General features: G+C 48.8%; 2 protein-coding genes across 3 annotated transcripts in view; both read left to right on the forward strand.

Annotated features, from left to right (window-relative positions):
• Window positions 1-276: 276 nt before the first annotated feature.
• FDPS (farnesyl diphosphate synthase) lies at window positions 277-12930 on the forward strand. The gene is made up of 10 exons (XM_053277882.1): window positions 277-426; window positions 1640-1788; window positions 2736-2876; window positions 4281-4361; window positions 4989-5111; window positions 6324-6412; window positions 7345-7417; window positions 8401-8478; window positions 9884-10018; window positions 11622-12930. The coding sequence occupies exons 1-10, from the start codon at window positions 333-335 to the stop codon at window positions 11820-11822; spliced, it is 1164 nt and encodes a 387-aa protein (XP_053133857.1). The 5' UTR covers window positions 277-332; the 3' UTR covers window positions 11823-12930.
• A 1232-nt stretch (window positions 12931-14162) lies between these two features.
• RUSC1 (RUN and SH3 domain containing 1) overlaps window positions 14163-15371 on the forward strand; it is a 30389-nt gene continuing 29180 nt past the window's right edge. The window contains exon 1 of one of the 2 annotated variants that reach the window (XM_053277875.1): window positions 14163-14394. In XM_053277875.1, coding sequence (XP_053133850.1) covers window positions 14372-14394 — 23 coding nt within the window. In that variant the 5' untranslated portion in view covers window positions 14163-14371. The remainder of the gene's footprint in view (window positions 14395-15371) is intronic. The other variant, XM_053277877.1, reaches the window with a different exon arrangement.

Here is a 15371-nt window from a genome sequence, read left to right on the forward strand (position 1 = left end):
AGGGGCCATATAGTTCTTTCCGGGCCCTCTAGGGTTAACGCATTCAGGGCTTTCTTCCTCTCCCCCTCCCAACCCCAACCTCTTTCCTTATAAACCAATTCAAGTCTCCCGTGAGAGTCGAACCCCGCCTCCCTCCCTTCTGATTGGCTGGAGACTCTATGGCCCGTCCTCATACGATGGAAAAAGCCAATCCAGGCAGTGGCGCTGCTATCGTCCTTTATTAGCGTGGGACTCCCCTTTCGCTAGGCACTCTGGGAGCTGCAGTCCACAGAGGGACGAAGCTGTGCTGGTGTCGGCAGGGCTGTGATAGCCTTAGGACTACAAGGCCCAGGATGCCCCTCGGTGGCACGGTAGTCCTATATTTATGCAGACTGCAACGCCGGTTTGGGTTTAGTGCAGGAGTCAAGCTTGGAGTGGCAGGAACAGGTGAGCACGGCAGGGGAGGGTTCAGTCCATCCCGTGTTAGCCTCCGCGTTTCCCTTTGCATCCCCTGCCATGCAATGCAATGCAAATGCAATGCAGTGCAGTGATTTATAGGAGCCATAACGGCCCTATGGGGAAGAAAGACACATTTCCTTTCTCCTACACCCCCATCAGAAATCAGGGCAGGGAGTTGAGTGGAGAGACAGGCTTAACTTTGCAAGGGGGACTTCTAGGTTCCCTGTAGGAACGAGAGTGTTTAGATCCGCCTTGCAAACCAAGCCAAACAAGTTACTAGTCCTCAACAGCTCTTGTTGCTGCTGCTTCCCTGTCCACACGTTCCTGTGCTAGGTATCTCCTAGTCATAATATGCAGTATTTATACAGTGCCTTTGACCATTCAAGGGATCATCCTGGGGGTGTCAACTTTAGCTGTCCAGCTGTTGCTGGGCTAGAACACCCATCATGATGGGAGCTGGATTTCAGCAATAGCTGGACAGCCAAGGTTGCCCACTCCTGTCTTGGGGTAGCTCTTGCACAATGTAGGCACAGAAGTGTCTGGGGACATAACATAACCCCCCCCCCCATTTTTAAAAATTTAATGTGTTTTTGTTGATTGTAATTTTTATCTGTTTTATGAGTTTTTTAAATGGCTTCTGTTTTACCTTGTTTTAACACTGCCTACAGATTTCTATATTAGGCGCTATAGACATTCAATAAATAACTTGTGACACAAGCTTTTGGGGACTAAAGTTTCTTAGGCGCCTGAAACATTAATCTCAGTCACATGCAGAAAAACACAAACACTAGGATAAAAGATGATGATGATGTATACCTTCTGCGGCGGTAAGGGCTGATTGACTGCTTATATTCAGGTAAAAGGAGGCAGACGGAAACCCAATGAATCTGGGCAAGATAGGAGAGCAGCAGACTAGGGCATGTTCCTGATGAAGCATAAATCGCTTTTATTTATTCTTTTATGCCTATACTGTGTTTTGGCAGAAATGTGATTTATGTATTGTAAGTGGGTCTAAGAGTGCAGTCTGAAACCCTAGAATGCTTCCTGTGCCTTGTTAAAAAGGGATTTATTTGGGTGTGAGCAGTAGGTGCTGTTTCTTAAGACCAGTACAGCCCTGCTCGTGTGTAGGAGGCTTGTAATGTGTGTTGGAAAGCTGCTTGTGAAACATCTCCACCACCCCCACGTCTGCTGTATGTTCCAGGTGGCAAGATGAGCAAGAACGGAAAGCAAGAGGCGGTGGGGGCAGACAGAGAGCAGTTCGTGGGCTACTTCCCCCAGATTGTGAAGGACCTGACGGAGGATGAGCTCCACCAACCTGAAGTGGCTGATGCTTTTGCCAGGCTGAAAGAGGTGAGGGCTGTGGTTTGTTGGCTGCCTTCAAAAATTTATATTCTGCTTTCTCCCCCAGAGACACAAGGCAGCTTAAAATATCAACATTAAAAACAAGGATTTGGTCATCAAAGTCTCTCAATAAAAGATAACCCTGGGGCTGTGTTCTGAGATTGATGGAAAGGGCATGTTAACTTTAAGCCTGTGGCAAAATATTCTGCCAAAACCTTTGGCCAGTTTGATAAGACATGTTGGGCTAGGCTCAAGTGGCAGCTGAAAAGAACGATTGCCAAATCTTTATATCCCACTTTTCAGCAAATGAGTTCTCAGATTGGGTTATGTAGCAAAAGGTATTGGGAAAACGGCTTCCTGGCCCAGAGGGGACCGTGAGATACATTGTGAAATTGAGTAGTGTTACGTGATGTAGCTGGTCAAAGTTGATTTGATTTGACTGGGGGAAAAGAAATGTAAAGGAGACCCCAGTAACAGCTCCTGGAAGGATTGAATGGGGACTCTTGCTATTCTCCAGCTAAATAAAAAACAGCCACCACTCTTTGCTCAGTTAGCAGGGGTGGCCTGGATAATTGAAAGATTGCTAAATCGCGAGCTGATGGAATGTATCTTGCAAGAGGATAATGCGGACGAACCTCTTTGGAGACTTGAAAACGCTCTACAGATTTCAAGCGTTGTGATTACTCTAGGTATCCTTAAGCTAGCGCTGCAGAACTTAGGCCCTCCAGCTGTTGTTGGACTACAACTCCCATCATCCCCAGACACAACAGGCAATAGCTGGGGGGTGATGGGAGTTGTAGTCCCGCATCTGCTGGAGGGCAGAAGCTGAGCAGCTGTGCCTTAAAAGATGATGAATGAGAAATTTTAAAGCATTGCAGGCACCTAGCAGAGCTGTTTCCGACGGTTGGGGGCTTGTGGTCATGTTGCCAAATGTCTGGCTACCCTTTTCTCTATAGGTCGTGGAATACAATGCTGTCGGTGGCAAGTATAACCGGGGGCTGACGGTGGTAGCTGCTTTCCGGGAGCTGACATGGCCAGATCAGCAGGACCAGAAAAGCCTACAGAGAGCTCTGGCTATTGGCTGGTGTGTTGAACTGGTGAGTGTTGCTTTCCTGGGATACATACTGATGTGTGGGAACGGAGGTGGCTGCGGATCGGGCTGAGCATATAATGTGTTTTAAAAAAACAATCAAACAGAAGTTCGGTACCGCTATAACCCTCTCTGGGAAGAGAATTTGCATTTTAGCTGTTTATTTTTCTTTGCTTCTCCTGTGCACAACACTAGAAGCTTGTCATTCTTAAAGTCTTATGCAAATAAGTGTAAGTTATTCCTCAGGGCTGTATTTTGAGCCGTGCCCAAAGCGTAGCCGAAACCTGAAACTCATTATTCCACTCTAGGACTGAGGATAGAATAAAATGGAGGAAGTTAAACCCGCCATCTTCCATAGGTAATTGGAGTCTGTGGAGTAAAAATCTACAACTACTATGTATATACCGCTTTTCAACAAAAGTTTCCAAAGCAGTTTACATAGAGAAATGATAAATAAATAAACAAGATGGTTCTCTGTCCCCCAAGGGCTCACGATCAAAACGAAATGTAAGATAGACACCAGAAACAGCCACCGGAGGGATGCTGTGCTGGGGGTGGATAGGGCTAGTTGCTCTCCCACTGCTCAAGAAAGAGAATCGCCACTTTTAAAAGGTGCCTCTTTGCCCAGTTAGCAGGGGTGTCTGGGCGGGTGTCCTTGCCATAAGAAGTTGCTTAAAATATGCTGAAGATACAAGAATGAGAAGATCTCTTAAAATATAAATTAGCCTCTGCGTTAGATTAATCTTATCTTCTTAATTGCATTTATTTTACTCCAAATACTCAAGGGAATTGTAGACTACCAATCTAAATCATTTTTCATTTTGAGCCAAAAATCTGGAGAAATGTAGATGAACTAATTGGGAATTCTTCCTGGAGATTACGATACCTAAATACACAAGAAAACCTGGACACCACCTAAAACCCCAAATGATCAGCAAAATCAGTAGAACTTAAAGGTGTTAAATCTGATTTACCCCTGTTTATGGAGTAACCAGATAAATGACCAAATGTTTGAACTAAGGAAATAAGCTTAGGAATTCAGACAAGGTTTGTTTGTGCATGTGTGTTTTTCAGTCAATATTGACAGCTAGAAAGAAGGAAAGAATAAACATTTATTATTATTATTATTTTTTATTATTATTATGCATGCACTTTACAAAACATAACAGCCCTGCTGTTCAAGGCTCATCTAGTCCAGCATCCTATTTCACACAGTTGCCCACCACTGTGAACAAGAAGCTAGTTCCCTGCCCCGAGGTGCTCACAGTCGAAGGAGACGAGGAAGGGGAAGCAATTGGAGACAGGGATGAAACTGGAAAAGAATATGCGATTATTGAATTCTATGTGTACCTGGGATTTCGTTACAACGGAGTCTGGAGACAATGATAATGCATAACTCTGTTGATTTCAGCTTCAGGCCTTTTTCCTGGTGGCGGATGATATCATGGACTATTCACTCACCCGCCGAGGCCATGCCTGCTGGTATAAAAAAGTAAGTAGGGCATGTTGGGTGTACTGCCTTGGGTTTCTCTGACCTATGAGGCACGCAGATGGGTCATTGACAGACTATGGAAAGGCGTCAAATGATCTGCGAACCAGCCTTGAACCTCCCAAGTGGCCGCCCTGCTTGGGAGTGTGGTTGTTTTTTAGTCTGTTGGCCATATTCCAGTGGGCAGACCCCCTGTGAAGACTGGATTAAAACATGGCCTCCCTTTTGGGCTGCTGGCTGTGTCCGTTCGTTGCCTGTTTCAAACACGAGAACTGTGGGGTCTTGAATCGCTGGGTGCCACCCAACTGGGAGGCTTTCTCCTTATTCCCACATTTCACAGTCAAAGATAGGGACGCACCACCAACAAACCCGCCCGCCCCAACTCTTGCATCAAGGATGATTGTGTGAGCCCCCACTTGTGACAAAGATGCATGGCTGAAAGTCCCACTCGGCCTGCCACGTGCTGTGTCGCATGGCCCATGCAGGCAAGCCACTTTGTACATGCTCAGAGGCACACCCACTTGGAATGAGCCCAGGACACTGGAGTTGCAGGGTGGCTGTATAGCCTAACAAAGCCGCCTTGTTGCTCCTTATTTAATTTTAATTTGTCTTTTCTTCCTGCCACTTCAGGAAGGAATTGGCTTGGACGCTGTGAATGACTCCTTCTTGCTTGAGTCCAGCATCTACCGGCTGCTGAAGCGGTACTGCCGAGGCCAGCCATACTATCTGAACCTGCTAGAGCTGTTCCTTCAGGTGAGCTTAGGGTGGCCCTGGGGGGTTAGGTCCTTCCCTCACCACTATCTGCGATGAGAAAGGCTGCGACCTAGTCCCCTTAGATTCAGCCCCTCCTGTTGCCTTGGTAACTGCATCCACTTCACAATGCGGGGGACCTTAAAGGCTCAGTATTTGGGATGGAGCCCGGAAAGTGCTGTAGCACTGCACCGAAAGGCGTTGGTCTTCGGCTTGCCCTGATTTAAGGAGAAGTTATCAAGTCAGAGGTTGCCGGTTCAAATCCCCGCTGGTATGTTTCCTAGACGATGAGGAACACCTCTATCGGGCAGCAGTGATCTAAGAAGATGCTGAAAGGCATCTCACATTGCGTAATGAATTAATTAGAAGTTTCTTCTATACTGCCTCCTCCGAAGACTCTAGGCAGTGAACAACAACAGAGATGGCAATGGTAGTCGTAGCGTAGTCTTTATTTCGGCCTTTGACCAGCATAGATGGCAATGGTCAGCCCCTCCTGTATTTTACCCAAGACAACCACAGGGCTCTGTGGTCACCAGGAGTCAACACTGACTCGAGGGCACACCTTACCTTTAACAAAGAAGTGGCCTAGAGATCTTGCCGGGGTCAGTGCAAAACTGGCCACGTGGCAAACATTCCTGGGCTTTATTTATTTGATTTCTGTTCCGCCCTTCCAAAAATGGCTCAGGGCGGTTTACATCAAAATAAAAAACAATTAAAATCAGAACTATAAAATCAGCATACAACTAATGAACAGTTAAAACGTTCAAACAACTAAAAAAAAAAACCCTGGAGAACCAGGCTGAACATTTCCAACAGTTAAAACAATTTACAACCATTAAAAAAACCCTGGAAGGCCAGGCCAAACAGATCAGTCTTAAGGGCTCTCCTGAAGGCTAGTCGTGAAGTCAGATTACGGATTTCTGCCGGGAGCGCATTCCACAGCCCAGGAGCTGCTACAGAGAAGGCCCGGCTCCAAGTCGCCACCAGACGAACGGGTGGTAACTGGAGACGGACCTCCTCAGATGACCTTAACGTGCGGTGGGGATCATACAGAAGGCGGTGCTCTCTAAGATAACTCGGACCGAAGATTTTCATGGGGAGTGGGGGCAGAAACTGATGCTTAGGACAGCTTTGCTCTCCCTGAACTCTGGGTCTGTTGGAGCTCTTACGACTGTGCTCTGCTTTCCCCATTTCTCGTCCTGCTCTCCACCCCAGACATCGTACCAGACTGAGCTGGGCCAAACCCTCGACCTTATCACTGCGCCCCCCTCTAAAGTGGATCTGAACCGCTTCACAGAGCAGAGGTGAGATTCCAGAGTTTGGGGCAAGAGGTACTTACGGATGGCTTTAAAAGAGGCATTGGCAGATTCACGGAGGCCGGGCCTATCAGTGGCTATGGCTAGCCGTGATAGCCATAGGCTACCTCCAGATTTAGAGGCAGGATGTCTCTGAATACCCATTGCAGGGGAGCAACAGCAGGAGAGAGGGCATGCTTTCATCTCCTGGTTGGGGGGGTTTCCAGAGGCATCTGGTGGGTCACGGTAGGAAGAAAGATGTTGGACTAGACCAGGATTGGGCCTGATCCAGCAGGGCAGCTCTTACGTTCTACCCCATGGGGTAGCAAAGAGAGGTGCCGTTGGACTGGATTTGGGGGCAGGCAAGCTGAAAAACTGTTTTAAAACTAACGCTGCGAACACTTATAAAAATCCAAAAGTGCCAGTGCTCTAAGCTACACACTCTTCCTTGGAGAAATGGCATTTCCCCTTCTACAAGTCTTCAGTCAAGGGCCCGGCTCGTCCAAAGGTTAGAATCTAAGCTTCATGTTGGTTGCTGATGTTGGCGTGATTGTGTGAACCCACATCAAGGTGGCTTATGGTCAGAGGCGAATCTGAGTTTCCCCCTTCCCCTTGGTGTGCGTTCATTTCGGTAACCCACAATAAACTTAGATTCTAGTGATTGTGTGAATAAGGGCAAGAGTCAGTCTGGCTTCTGAACTGAGGTGGTTGGATGTCAGGCCTGCTTATTAGCCATTCTGCTCCCGTAGTTGAGGGCAAAGAACTGAGAGCAGCCCCTAAACCGGGCTGCTTCCAACCAACCTTTTCTTGTGCTTCATTCCTTGGTCACGCTGGAGTGCGACCATGTTGCAAGCTGGCTTCTCTGGTTCCCCAGAGGATTATCAAAGCTAGAATGGGTGCAAGTTGCGCTAACCCAGATCCACGGATTTCCTCTTTGACAGATACAAGGCCATTGTGAAATACAAGACGGCGTTCTATTCCTTTTACCTGCCGGTGGCAGCTGCAATGTATATGGTGAGTGAGAAGCCTTTTATGTTAGCTGCGCTGTTAGCTGCGCGGTTGTTGGTCCAAAGGAGAGTGAGCTGGTTCGGGCATCACACAGAACCATGGTTATATCTTGGTTCTGTGATGTCGCAGAGCCTCAGGAATGGATGCTCTTCCCTGCCTGCACAAACCTTGGAAGAATTCTACCTCTGATTGCGGTAAAAACAACCAAGAGCCAGTGAGGTGTAGTGGTTAGAGAGTTGGACTAGGACTGGGGAGATCTGAGTTCAAATCCCCATTCAGCCATGAAACTCACTGAGTGACACTGGGCCAGTTGCTTCTTTCAGCCTCTCCTGCCTCACAGGGTTGTTGTGGGGATAAACCTCACCATGTACACTGCTCTGGGCTCCTTGGAGGAAGAGCGGGATATAAATGTAAATAATAAACAATAAGATGCATCATGACGTCCGAACTCATCTATATTGGTTTATCTGAACCAGCTTGCTTGAAATAAACCAGCATCCGAATCCAAGATTTGATGTGAGTTTGTTTCAAGGAAGTTGGTTAGAATCTTGGTTTGTGTCTGACCACAATGGGGTGTAGAATCTCTTCTGAAGCTTGCCAGCAGAGAGTAGAAGGTGTACAGAGAACGACTAGCTATGAGGCACTGAACAAAATGGTTATTCCCTAGGCTTGTGTTATGTGGAACTAAGTTTTAACTGTGGTTCTGCAGAATGTCTGAACCGGCACAGTGTCCGAGCTTTGGACTTTGGTTCAAATAGTGGCTGAACCATGGTTTCCCTGGCTGAGCAAGTTACTCTGTGGCTATGGAGGAATTGCAGTTTTGTACTAGTTTACTTGTCATGGCTCTGTCCTGCCCCTTGCAAGCCCCGCCCAGCCCCGCCCCACCCCGGGCATCTTGGGAGCTGTAGTCTGGCAAGTGTGCTGTGAACGTTTCCATTGCAGTGATGGTTGCTGCTATGGATCGTCTGTCTCTCTTGCTCTTCCTCCAGGCTGGCATTGATGGTGAAGAGGAGCATGCTCATGCCCGAGCAATCCTGTTAGAGATGGGGGAGTTCTTCCAGATCCAGGTACACGTCTCTATCCTCTCTTTAGAAATTCTGCCTCTTGGGGAATGGAGCCAGAGCTCAAGCGTGGAGCCTGTGCTTTGCACGCAGGAGGTCCCAGGTTTAATCCCTGGCAGCATCTCCAGAAAGGCCTGGGAAAGACACCTGCCTGAAACCCAGGAGAAGCTGCTGCCAGTCTGTGAAGACAATACTGAGCTAGCTGGACCAAGGGTCTGACTCAGTAAATGGCAGCTTCCTATGTTCCTAGCTCTCATTTACCAAGGAATTATGGGCTGCTCCCTATTTGGTTTGGATCAAGAGGCAGAGGGGTAGCTATGCAGAGCACTGGCTTTTTTTTCTTAGATGTTCTCTAGGCTCCCAAAAGTTAGCCCCATGAGGGCTGTCGCTGTCCGTGGTGTGTTCTGAATAAACCAGGATTTCTTGGGCGCCCTGCACCCAGTAATCAAAATTCCACACCAGATGGTTCATGAAGATTGGAGAGGGTGGCTTACGTGAACAGGGGATTAAGCGACTTCCCCTTAAGGGGAAACCGAGCAAGTCCAAGCTGGTGCACTCTTTAAAATAGGTGGCGAGAAATCTAGCTTTAATAGAAATCACTGGAGCTCTGCCCAAAACCTCTTCCGCAGCTTAGGGAGTAGAAGTTGCATAAGTCGGGAAAGGACAGGAGAGAAAGAAAATTGCAGGGTTCATGGGCAGAATAAAGATAAAACACATTCCTTAGATGGTTCAGACTGGTCCAACTTCCCCATCACGCCAGCTTCCTAAGCCTTGGGCAGGGTTGGTGCTGACAGGTGGTCATGGATGCCCTAGGCACGGTTAGGACCGGTGATTCCAGTTGACCCAGACCCTGATGACAAATTATAGCCTGTGCAAGGATGTTAGAAGAATCCAGAAATGGCTCCAAGGGGATTAATGTACAGGCTCTAATTTGTAACCATGATAGGAACAAGCTATCTTCTACTGAGCCAGACCCTTGGTCCGTCCAGCTCAGCATCGTCTACACCAGGGATTCTCACTGTTGGGTCCCCAGATGTCATTGGACTTCAGCTCCCATAATCCCCAGCCCCAGTGGCCTTTGGTTGGGAATTATGGGAGTTGAAGTCCAATAACATCTGGGGACCCAACGTTGAGAATCCCTGGTCTACACTGGCCGGCGGTGGCTCTTGAAGTCCTGATGGAGAAAGACTCTTGCCTGAAATGTTGGAGAAGCCGCTGCCAGTCAGTGTAGACAATACTGAGTTGGACGAAAGTTTCCGCAGGGCTTTCCTGGTGTACAGCCTGGTGTGTAGAAGTTGGGCTTGGTGTTGCCTCAAGCACCTGCCTTCTCCCCGCACCCGCACAGAGGGGGCAGGCCGTGCCTGTGGGGCAGCACTGTCCAGCCCTCCTCAGATCGTCTCCCTGCCTACAGGACGATTTCCTGGACTGCTTTGGCGACCCCAGCATGACTGGCAAGATCGGGACGGATATCCAAGACAACAAGTGCAGTTGGCTGGTGGTGGAGTGCTTGAAGAGGGCCTCGGCAGAACAGCGACGCCTCCTAGAGGTAAGCTGGTTTGGGGTATGCTAGAATTCCGGGCTAGATGGACCAGTGCTCTGATTCTGGTATGCAGCCACCTGCATCCTTGGGAGGGCTCCTAGTCCAATGGCGGGACATGTGCTTTGAATGCACAAAAGGGGACGAGCGTTAACCTTGGGCCCCCAGATGTTGTTGGACTACAACTCCCATCACCCCAGATGTGGCCTTTGTGGCTGAGGATGATGGGAGTTGTAGTCCAACGACATCTGGGGGCCCGAGGTTAAGAAACTGTGATCTGGGCAGCTTCCACGCTGGTTAAGGCGCATCACTTCGTGTCTCGCTAGCAGAAAGTCCTGGGTTTGGCTCCCAGCATCCTTGCACGTAAATCTTGGGAAGATCCCTTGCCCACACCTTGGGGGTGCAGCTGCTAACAATACAGGACTAAAGGGAGGGGAGCCTTTGCGGGAAATGTGTGGCACCAGTGTTCTCGTAACATTTTTCATTTGTGTGTGGAATGAGTTTTGTTCTGGGCGGCAGTGTTTATTTATTTTATTGTTAAATTTATATACTGCCTTTCACTAAAAACAAGCACAAGGCTGTTTACAAAAGTTAAACATACAGTAAAAATGACAAACAATAAAAAATACAGTATCAAGGCAGTGTGTGCACACATGCATTCAGAGTGAGGCCTGAGCTGGATCTAAAATGAACTGAGTGGACATCAAAAAACATGTGAATGCACACACGCACAACATGTGTTGTGCACTGGAGGGAAACGAAACATGGTGGGTCCATAGCCTTCTGGAGGTGCCCCCTTATGCATTTCTTTCCACTGACTGCTTGCCTATGGCTTACTGAACAGCATATGCCCTGAGATTCAGTAGTTCACCCCCCCCACCCACCCCCATTGATTGGCTCTTTGAAATCCAGGCAGAAAGTCGAGAAGAACTTAGCCCCTTTTCATCAGGTGCCAAGAAGGTTTTATGCCCAACTCCTTGACAAGCTGGAACAAACGGCTTGACGGGTGTACAAAGTCGATAAGAACTGCTAGAAGCAGGGGAATCTAATTAAATATTTTGAGGGATGTGTGTGTTACAGTATGTCCACAGTTGCTTCTGGCATTTGAGTCTTGAAATATTGGTTCCAGTTCTTGTATTGTATTCAGCTGAACAATTCTAGTATTGATTCACCGGCTTCTGGAGAACAAGTCGTACGTAGGAAGCTGCCTTCCACAGAGTCAGACCATTGGCCCATCAAACTCAGCATTGTCTACACAGACTGGCAACGTCTTCATGCCTGGCACCATCACTTAGTTCTTTTAGATGCCAGGCGAAGACCTTTTCTGTTCACTCGGAAAGTTAGCAGTGTCTTGTGTTGTGATTTGTTGGTTGTGTGATGTGCTTTTATCAGATATATTTTTTTAAATTTTTGACTGTGAACCACCCCAGGGACGAATTGGTTATGTGCCAGCTAACAAAGTATATATTATTATTATTTAATGATGGTTTCTGCACCTTCAGCAGTAAACTATTCTTGCTCCATAAAATGTTTGACCCTGAAACGGAGGAAGAGGTGGGATGGAATTGGTGAACTTGATACTTTGGTTGACTCTAATTCTGTGCCTCCGTAGGAGAACTATGGACAAAAGGACCTGGACCAAGTCGCCCTTGTGAAGCAGCTCTATGAGGAACTGGGCCTGGAAGCCATCTACCGAGAGTACGAAGAGACCAGCTACCAGTCCTTGTTGTCGCTTATTAATCAGCATGCTGTGAGCCTGCCCAGCCAGATTTTCTTCGGCCTAGCCCAGAAGATCTATAAGAGACAGAAATGACAGAGCGGGCTCTTGGGAAGAAGCAAGCCCGTCTCTTCTGCCCGTGGCCAACAAGACTTTGGGCCTAGTTCTAACCTCCTGTGGGCTAAGTGGGGAGGGTCTCTGTGTGCATGTGTGGTGGACAGAAATCTAAAACGGTTCTCTGACCGGGCTCAGGGTTTGCTCCACGGTGGGTGGGTCTGGAACAGTTTATCTGTAAGGGTGTTCTACACTACAAAACTTAAGCCAGTTTTAAACCCATTTCCTTGTTAACAGAACATGTTACAACTGGGGGAGTTTGTGTGAAAAGGCCAAGGATTTCCTGGGTCAAGAATTCCCACGCGTACTTGGAATACTAGAACTCCCAGCTTCCATCACAGGTTCAGGTACTGGGTGGGGAGGAACTACAACTATTTTAAGTCAGTGACACGGCCAGGGTTGGGGGTTCGGTAAAATGCTGTGACACTCTGCAGGGGTCTTCCTGCCTGATTCCCTAGGCGCTGTCCAAAGTGTCAGTTCAGTTTGTGACTGGCTGTGCTCCCTGCCCACCCCACTACCCTGCCCTCTTTATTTTCATCCCATGGCTCTCTCCTTCTCTCTACGGCAGTTATGGCTACGTATTTAAAATAAATCATCCCCCTCAAGGAATAGGAGGGTGTAGGGTTTTGTTAGGGTTCCCCCCCCTGCATTGTATATGCAAACTACACTATCTCAGGGGTGAGCAGACATGTAAGGAAAATCGTCTGGGGTGAAGGTTCTGTCTTCTCTCCCATTTGCCGCCTTCAAAAAACCAAATCCCTCCATTATGGAGCAAGCCTCTTTGGATTTAGGCTCACAGCTTCTCTCTTTAACCCAGAATGTGGGGCAAGTGTGATGGAAGGGAAGCAACCTGATCTATTGGACTGTACATACCCCTGGGTGGCAGGGATTTTTTTCACCAAGCCTGTCAACTTCTTGGAACTGGGGGGAAAAAGTAGTGAAGTAGAGCCTGGGATGCTGGGGATTGTGATGTGGAGGGTGGGTGCCTTGTGTCAGTTTTGTCTCTTCTCTGTATGTGTCTTAGGTCAGGAGCCGTAAGAAGGCAGAATCGGGAGAAAAGTTGGTAGCAATAAATTATTTCAAAACCGGACTCTTGTGTGCTAAAAGGGTGTGTGAAGATGGAGGCATTAGGCTGCCATTTTAAAAGTGTGTGTGTGCGTGTGAAAAGACATGGAGTCAGCATGAAGTAGCAAAAGTGGGGTCTGTGTCTACTGTCGAAGTGTTGCTTTAAGCATGGAAATGGGTTGGATGCTTCCCTTCGAACTGGAGTCAGGCTGGTGTCGTCATTGCTGAAACTCTAAAAGAAGTGGGAGAGAAGGATACCCTACCTGCTCTGCAGTTAGGTTATTGCTACACCCCATCTATTTACATTATCTTTGTTGTGTAAGTGTGTATTCCTTCTCTTGGCCACTCAGATTCCACATTGTTTGGACTATAACTCCTTACTCTCCAAGTCAAGCTATGTTGTTGCTTCTGGTGCAGGCGCGTTCAAGGTCGATTTCTGCTCGCAGCCTGCATGTTATGTCTGCATGCAAAACCCTGGTTCATTTTGCTAACCTGGGTTCAGGTATAGCTTGAACCTTGACCACCTCTGGGAAGTGGAAGGTGTGGGAGAAGCCTGCTGTTTTTTTGCTTAACTACATGGAGGGTGATGCTCTCTGGAAGAAGGGTTAGGACAGCACATTAATCAAAGAAAAAAAAATAACATGAACATCATCTATATGTTTGTGGATAGATGCCATGCTGTTTATGTAGCATAAGAAGGTAGGGAGATGGTTACCTGCCCCCCCCCCACAAAGTGATGCTTATTTAAAGCACATAAAGGAGACCCCACCAGCGATACTGGGGGTGGAGATGGGTGGAATTTGAACAGTTGCTCTTCACCAATGAATATAAGAGCGAGACAATTTGGAGAGCACCTAGCCGGGGTCCACTGCATTCTTCTCCCAGTTATCCAAGGAACTGGGTGGGTGGGGTGTACATGGTTTTTCCTCCCCCTGAAAAATGCACATTTTAAAATCACAACCCCCCTGCAGGGCTGGCTGGTTTTTGCCACGCACAGGACAACGTTTTGCAGGCAACCAGCTCCGTCTTGATTTCGATGGCCGCAGACAACCCCTTAAAAAAAAAACCACACACACACAACTTCGCGTAGGACTGGAATCGACTGTCTCCTTGCAAAAACTTGCAGTCTCTTCTTGGGTGCAATTTATAGCACGCTCCCCCCCCCCCACCCCCTCCTGCTGCCGGAGTCCATCCTGGGAACCCCAACAGCTGTTTCCCGCCCCCCGCCCTCGCGCCTGTTACTTCCGCACCTGAGGAGGAGGGATTCCCCCCCTTTCCCTCAGGCGCGCGCCGGAGACCGGCTGCTGCTGCTGCAGCCCAGAAGCCACGCGCCTGGGCGCAGTGCGAACGCGCGAGGGAAGAAGGCAGCGGAGGCGCGCTCCGCACCTGCAGTAACCGGGTGAGCCCGCGGCGGCGGCGGCCGCCTTAAATCTGCAGAGCTTTGCAAGCGGGTGCACACGCACGGGATGGGAGCGGAAGACAAGTGCACGTGCGTGCTGCTATTATTATTGTTATTATTTTATTTATTAAGTTGTTACTTGTTGCCACTGCTGCTGTTAGGGCAGGAAACCGAGTGCAGCAAAAAAAAAAAAATAAAAAAAAAAATGAGGGGGGAATCCTGGATGCAAGGAAGAGATTTCCTGCCTCAGGGGGTCGCCCGCCCCTTTTTAGCCCTTGGGGGCGGGGGCGGGGCAAAAAAGCTGCTCGCTCCCGCCTCCCCCCGCGCCCCGCTCAGTGGGGGAGCCCCCATTTTAAGGAGGAGGGGGTCTCTTGAGTTCAGCTAGAAGGGCCCATTTGACGAAGCTGGCTGATTCAGGCACAAGCTCCAGAGAAGCTCGCTGACTGCAGAAGGTTGGGGGGAAATAAATAAATAAAGGGGGGGAAATGACCCAAGAGCCCATGGTCCATTTATACTGAGTCGGACCCTTGGTCCGGCTAGCTCAGTATTGTCTACCCAGACTGGCAGCGGCTTCTCCAAGGTTGGGTTGCAGGCAGGAATCTCTCCCAGCCCCATCTTGGAGATGCTGCCAGGGAGGGAACTGGGAGCCTAGATGCTCTTCCCAGAGCAGCCCCTTCCCCTAAGGGCTCCCACAGCCTTGGGGAAGCCGCTGCCAGTCTGGGAAGACAATACTGAGCTAGCTAGACCAAGGGTCTGACTCTGGTATATGGCAGCTTCCTGTGTCCCACATGTAGTCCAGTCCAGTGATTCCCTAACATCTAACAGGGATTTCCCAGATGTGGTTGCCTACAACTCCCAGAATCCCCAGCGGCAATGGCTCCTGCTGGGGGTGGGGGTTTATGGGAGTTGTAGTCAACACCATCTGGGAATCCCTGGCAGAGGGAGCACTGATGTCGTCTCCCATCCAGATGCAAACCAGCACAGACCCTGCTTAGCAAAGGGGACAATCCGTGCTGGCTGCCACAAGACCAGCTCTCCTGAGGTGCTCAGTCTGTGGGTCCAAGCAA

This window comes from Hemicordylus capensis, chromosome 14 (genome assembly GCF_027244095.1).
Source record: "Hemicordylus capensis ecotype Gifberg chromosome 14, rHemCap1.1.pri, whole genome shotgun sequence".
In the NCBI taxonomy this organism is placed as follows: Eukaryota; Metazoa; Chordata; class Lepidosauria; order Squamata; family Cordylidae; genus Hemicordylus; species Hemicordylus capensis.